Below are 6,000 nucleotides of genomic sequence, written 5' to 3'. Positions count from 1 at the left end.
GTAGGGAGGGAAGGGCAGGGGGATCCGGCAGGCACCGCCTGTGAGGCAGCCTCAGCCCGGTACTCAGCCCGCCCCCAGCCCGAGCGCGGCCGCCCCGCGCCGCCCCGCGCTCTGCCGCCACCTCGCGCCTCGCCGCCCTCTTATATAGCGCCCTAAAAATAGCTCGCCGCGCGCCGCCTCGCGAGCCCCGGGGAAGGGGCGGGAGCAGCGCTGCCGGCCAATCGCCGCCGGCGCCGGCGCCCCGGCCACGCCCCCCGCGCCCCGAGCGGCGCCGCCATTGGGCCGCAGTGTCTTCAGGCGCGCGGCGGGCCCGCCCCTCCCGCCCCGCCGTTTACCCTACATGGCCACGCGCTGCCTGAGTGGGGCCGCGCGGCTGCGCGCGCGGGGGGGGCCGGGCCGGGCTGGGATTGCTGAGGGAGGGTGAGAGGGAAGCGGGGAGGGAAGCGGCGTGAGGGGGGGGCGGGATGTGGGATGTGGTGTCCCGAAAATAAAGAGGGGAGGGGGCGGTGGGGAGGGCGGTCGCGAGCGCGCATGGCCGCGGTGCGGGGCTGCGCGGAGCGCGGCGGGGACGTGCCCCGGTGCGGCGGCCGCGGGGTGCTCGGTGCGCGCCGGCGCCGCTCGTCCTCCTCGGCCCGGCCCCCGAAGCTCGCCGTCCCTCCGCGCTGATCCTCTTTCTCTCTCTCTCTCTTTTTTTTTTAAAGTGTGACTGAAACAAAACAAAGCCAAAGGGACGCTGGATCTATCATTGGTTGATTTTCCTCCTCCTTTTTTTTTTTATGATCAAAAACAACCCCCCACCCGAGCAAACAAACACACACAAAAGCAGAAAGAAAGGGTCTTGCTCAGCAGCAGCATGGATGTCTTGGCTAGTTATAGTATATTCCAGGAACTCCAGCTTGTCCACGACACCGGCTACTTCTCAGCTTTGCCATCCTTGGAGGAAAACTGGCAGCAGGTGAATCATTTAAATTACTCCTGTAAATCTCTTAAGCGCAGACAGTCGATGCATTGAGGCTGCATTTCTGACTTTATTTTATTTTTGTTCTTTAATTCAGGGTTGGGTTTTTTTGGTGGTTCTTTTTTTTTTTTTTTTTTTTTCCGCGTGGGTAGACCTTTAAATCTCTGTATTTTTTACCATGACAAACTGAGCAGTCCATTCAGATCTGTCTGCCTTCAGTCCTTTCTGAGCACACCCGACAGTACCTCAGATCCGGTGGCATTCTTTAGGGTTTTGTTTTTATGATGACTGCTATTTTATTTTTGAACTTAGATTTTTTTTGTTTGTTTGTTTTGTTCTTTTAAACAAGCCTGATCACTTCTAGCCAGTGCTGGCAGCTGGTGGAAATGGAATAGATCATTCTTATTTTCAGGTAATTAGTATACGTCAATAAAAATCGTAGCTTAAGTCGGAGGTGGAGGGTGGGCAGGTGTGTGGCAACACTAGGAAAAGCTTTAAGGCTAAGTTCAGTAACTAGGAATGTGACTTATTTTTCTTTTTTTTTTTTTCCCTTTTTCTTGGAAGATGGGTAGAAACACACACTTCTTGCTGTCTTGAAACAATGACGCCTTAGGCTGGTTCCAGTAACCAGTGTGTTTTGAGGCACTGTAGGGTTAATATGCAGACAGAATAAGGATAAAGATGGAAATCAAGTATTACAAATGTATTAAAATGATGACTGATAGCGTGAATACAAGTAAGACCAAGGGGAAGAGTAGGTTACAGAGAAGAGCTGTATAAAATACTCTATGAATCCAGTTGTTAACTATAAATAGTTATCAGCTGGGATATTGAGGGAAAAGGAAAGACAGCATTCCTATTTACAGCCAAATGTTGTGAGATAGTCCTGTTTCTTGATGTGATTTTCTGGCAGAGGTGATACACCAGGCGAAATTCTGGAAACTGGTGTCTCTTTAAAAGAAAAAAAAAAAAAAAAAACATCTGCTGGTGGGTAGAAATAGTGGAGTGTGGCTGGGATGACATGTGGTGCTATTGCAGCGCACGGACCCGTGGCACTATCAGAGTGAGAATAACGAGCCCCTGGATTTCATCTTGCCAGCCTTCACCTGAGTCTTGGCTAGTGTGAGGGTAGCCTGTGTTAGGTCTCCAGTAAGTGACAGTTTGGGATGTTCATTTAATTTTTCCTTAGAAGTGTGTATGGGTAGAGATGTAGATGGCAGAGCTTCTGGGGAGTACTCGGGCTGTAGCATTGTCAGCCAGCTGGACCGGGGCTGGATCTTTAAAGGTTTACCGTAGTAAAATCGTTTTGGCTTCAGCTTTGTATGTGTGTGCACACAAACCAGAGGTTTATTGTCAGCTACAGGGTGAACACATTCAGGGTTTATTTTGCAAAATGACCGATCCAACTTTGCTTTATCCTCCAAGGGGGAGGGGATGCTTTTTGTTATTAATATTCAGTGCACACATCCATGATGGTCACATCTGCTTTCCTTTTATATTTTTAACATGCTAATTAAACTGAAGAGGTTAATATAATTTAATTAAAAAAATATTTCATAGCGTCATTGTTGGATTGGTTGCATATTTGGTTGCATATTAGTAACAGTCCAAATGGTCCAAAGCGACATAGTGTGTTGACATAGCCAGCATGCTTTAGGCAGTGCTGTGAGTGACACTCTGTCTCCTTCTGCCTTCTTTTATGTGTGGAAGAGCAGCAGTCTGTTTTATACAGTATCATGTACCTACCCAATCCCAGTGTTACCATTGCAGAATTTAAAGTCATGCTCCTGGTTTAACCCCATTGATTATCCACGTATGCTTAAAAAGAGAAGCTGAAAATAATTTGCTACGTTTTCCCTTATTTCCTCTCAAATCCTGCAACCAGTGCCCAATGTTTCATAATGCATCCTGTATTTATGGTTTGTTCCCCTGTTGCTGCCTCGACTCTCCTTGCAAACAACAGGCAGCAAAACTGATGTGTCAGTGGTGGGAGCAGCTGAAGCTGGCTGTGCAGAGACCATGCTGTTACACAAGCTTGGCAGACCCACTGACACAGAGACCCCAATTTAATTCTTCTAAATCGCTTGCAGTGTAATCAGGTCTTGGGGATTTATTTATTTTAGGCAAACTGTAGGAACTTTGAGACAAAGAATGTGTGTGTTTCTAAAGTATCCTTTAAAACTAAAGGCTATATAGTTGAGACACCAGGGGAGAGAGCTGACAGGGCAGTGACTGATCCCTGTGGGATGTGTTATAAGTGGGAAACAGCAGCTTTAATTTTGAGCAAAACCACTTGAACAAGTCTTGCCTCTGGTCCAGTGGTGCCATACATGAGCTTCACAGAGGCTCCAGGGCAGTGCTTCTCCCAGCAGCAAAGCAGCACCCCAGGAGATTACTTCAATCTCTTAAAAAGGCAGGGGTTGAGGGGGAAAATAGTTGTGTGGGTTAAGAGCAAGCTTCCTTATCATGTTGTGAGCCCCAGTTTTGTGATTAGCAGCTACTAGTGCATGATGTGCAGAGGTTAGTCAGTGCCAGGTCCTGCTCTGAGAAACGATGCTTACTGGGGTACCGTGAAAGATGCACCTGCCCCACTGAAAATCAGAGCATGCCTTGGGGTGAAAGTGTTGACAGAGTCCTGTCTTCCTTTTCTCGTGAGCCTGGACGTGAGTCTGGTAGCTGCTGACTGAGGAATATACAGCTGGGCCAGTTGCTTGTATTTTGGATTGTGAAACACCCATTACTCACGGAGGGCACTGACAGCACAGGCAGGTTGCTAAATGCTTGCACACAGTCAGCTGATCGCCCATCTTTCCTTCCCACTGTAAGAGGAATGTGAACAAGTTCAGTATCTCTGCTTTTGATAATCAGTGCTGGAGTTGAATGAGTGCAACCCAGCAATATGTACAAAACAAACAGATTTTGTGTAGGAACAGACTGTCTCCTTTTGTGTAGGTTTCTTTTTTAGAAGGCAGAAATACAGACAAAAAACCCCTTGTTCCACCCTGGACATAGTTTGCATTGTGGAAGTGGAGATACCTGAAGTGGAAGCTGGAAATGAACCTGTCGTGTTTTTGATGGTTTTTTAAAACGCATGTTGGGAAGGGAGAGCTTGGTTTTTAGGCAACAAAAGCTGAGCTCATCTCTGAACTTTGGGTGCGCTCCTTCAGGCAAAACACTCCAGAGGTCAGGAGAATTTTTTCTTGGGGTGGGGACGTCAGAATCTAATGAGTAATCAATAGCACAATTTCATCAGGAGAGAGAACTTTGTTTAGCTTTTCCAGCAGTGTTGAGCTTCTGTGGCACTGAGTAGGGATTAAAGGAAAAGGTGGGCTTTGTGCACTGGTAAATGAGTCGTTTGCTCTAAGTCAGCTGGCTGGTACCTCAGCATCTGTGTGTTTCTGCCTGGTGCTTCATCCTGGCTCTGATTGAACCGTCCTAGTTCTCTCTGTCCCTGTGAGCTGACTCTGCAGTTCAGGACCAGGGCGGGGGGAGATTTCAGCACCTGCGTGGCTGCTGCGCTGCTGCAGGAGGACCTCTGGCCACGTACGCCATTGCTCTGGGATGGCTGTCTCATGTGGCATCCCCGAGATTGGAGCCGGACTGCTGGGAGAGACAGCACGAGGCTGAAGAGCGCCTCATTACTCTGCAGAGGAAGGAAGTGGGTAGGAGGCTGTTTTTGAGGGAGGTGACTCTGAGGAGCATAGCCTGTGCAGCTGCACATGGTCCCACTTTGTGTGCCAGGCTGCAAAGAGGGGGAGAGCGGGGCTGAGAATTTGGAAGGGGTGGACATGGAGCTTGACTCTGTTCTACCTGCTGGGCCTTCACAATGTCATTTAGGGGGTCACTGAAAGATAAGGGTGCAGAAGGCATCTTTTGTAATCAGATACGCCTTTTTGTAGGGGTGACATTTTAAACATACCTATTGTCCTTCTCTGTAGGCCTCTTGGTGGACTCTCAACTCACCATCCTATTGTGAAACAGGGGTCTGATCAGGAGACATTTTGGGGCTGCTGTCATATTCTGTGGGGGCTGCAAGGCACCCTCTAGCATGGCTGTTCCCATAATGTCAGAATATGGGAGCACAAAGAGCAGGTGGATGCACAGAGTCATCGTGTGCAGCTGATGCAGCTGTATGAAAACAGCAAGGCTTAGGTGCCAAAAGCTCTGGTTTATTCTGAAGGAGATAGCCTTTCCCACATGTGTCAGCAGGCAGCACAGGTCTAATTGGCTGGCAGAAGTGGAAATGGCATTATATTGTTTGCTGATAACCATTGCCTGATAACATTTCCTTTTGCCTTGGCTGACCCAGCTGCTCTCAGCTGCAGCAAACAATGATCCTTTCAAGAAAGATGCACATTTCCTGTAAAGCATAGGATCGAGGAAGCCTTTGTTTTGCTGCTGACCCTTTCATATAGCCTTCTTTGCCTGTTTTTAATCAATTCTTCAAGCCTCAGTTTCCCTCTTTCTGAAGTGACTGACAACAGCAATGCTAAGGCCTAATGGTTTTTGTGGAGCTCGGAAGGCTGAGTTTTGACTCATTCTGGAAAAGGGCTTTGAGATCCCTGTGCTGTGTGAGAGAGTATCCCAAGGTGACTAATCTAGCAGAATTCTTACATCTTAATGCTGACTTTTGCTTGGCAGACGGGGTCATTTTCAGGCCTATAGGAAAAATTTCCACTCCTACTGGAAAGGAATAAATCACACTGAAGAACATTCCTGCCTCCCCATCATCTCCATTGTTCTAGTTTAATGGCATAGTTGGCCACTACATAAACTAAACCATCTCTTTTAATATTGCTATTTCATCTTGGTTCCAGTCACAGTGTAACACATTTCTTAAGTGCTTATAGTATATCATGCCTCTTGAGAATAACTTTCAGAAATGGTTGACTTCCAAGAACAGCCACATGTGTAATGCAGTGTATTTCAGACTCCGAACGCCGCTCCATTTATACCTGCAGCCCCTCTGCTGGCTCCATGTGCTGAAAGCATGCTCCTGTCACCTTACAGAAAGAGATGGACAAAGAGAGGAAAGACAAACC

General features: G+C 48.0%; 1 protein-coding gene across 3 annotated transcripts in view; it reads left to right on the top strand.

Annotated features, from left to right (window-relative positions):
• Positions 1–338: 338 nt before the first annotated feature.
• KLF7 (Kruppel like factor 7) overlaps positions 339–6,000 on the top strand; it is a 61,089-nt gene continuing 55,427 nt past the window's right edge. For 2 of the 3 annotated variants that reach the window (XM_039554929.1, XM_039554931.1), the window contains exon 1: positions 568–955. In XM_039554929.1, coding sequence (XP_039410863.1) covers positions 854–955 — 102 coding nt within the window. In that variant the 5' untranslated portion in view covers positions 568–853. Of the gene's footprint in view, positions 421–567; positions 956–6,000 lie in introns of those variants that run through there. The other variant, XM_039554930.1, reaches the window with a different exon arrangement.

Source organism: Corvus cornix, chromosome 7, assembly GCF_000738735.6.
Source record: "Corvus cornix cornix isolate S_Up_H32 chromosome 7, ASM73873v5, whole genome shotgun sequence".
In the NCBI taxonomy this organism is placed as follows: domain Eukaryota; kingdom Metazoa; phylum Chordata; class Aves; order Passeriformes; family Corvidae; genus Corvus; species Corvus cornix.
This window is presented reverse-complemented; position numbering and strand designations above follow the sequence as displayed.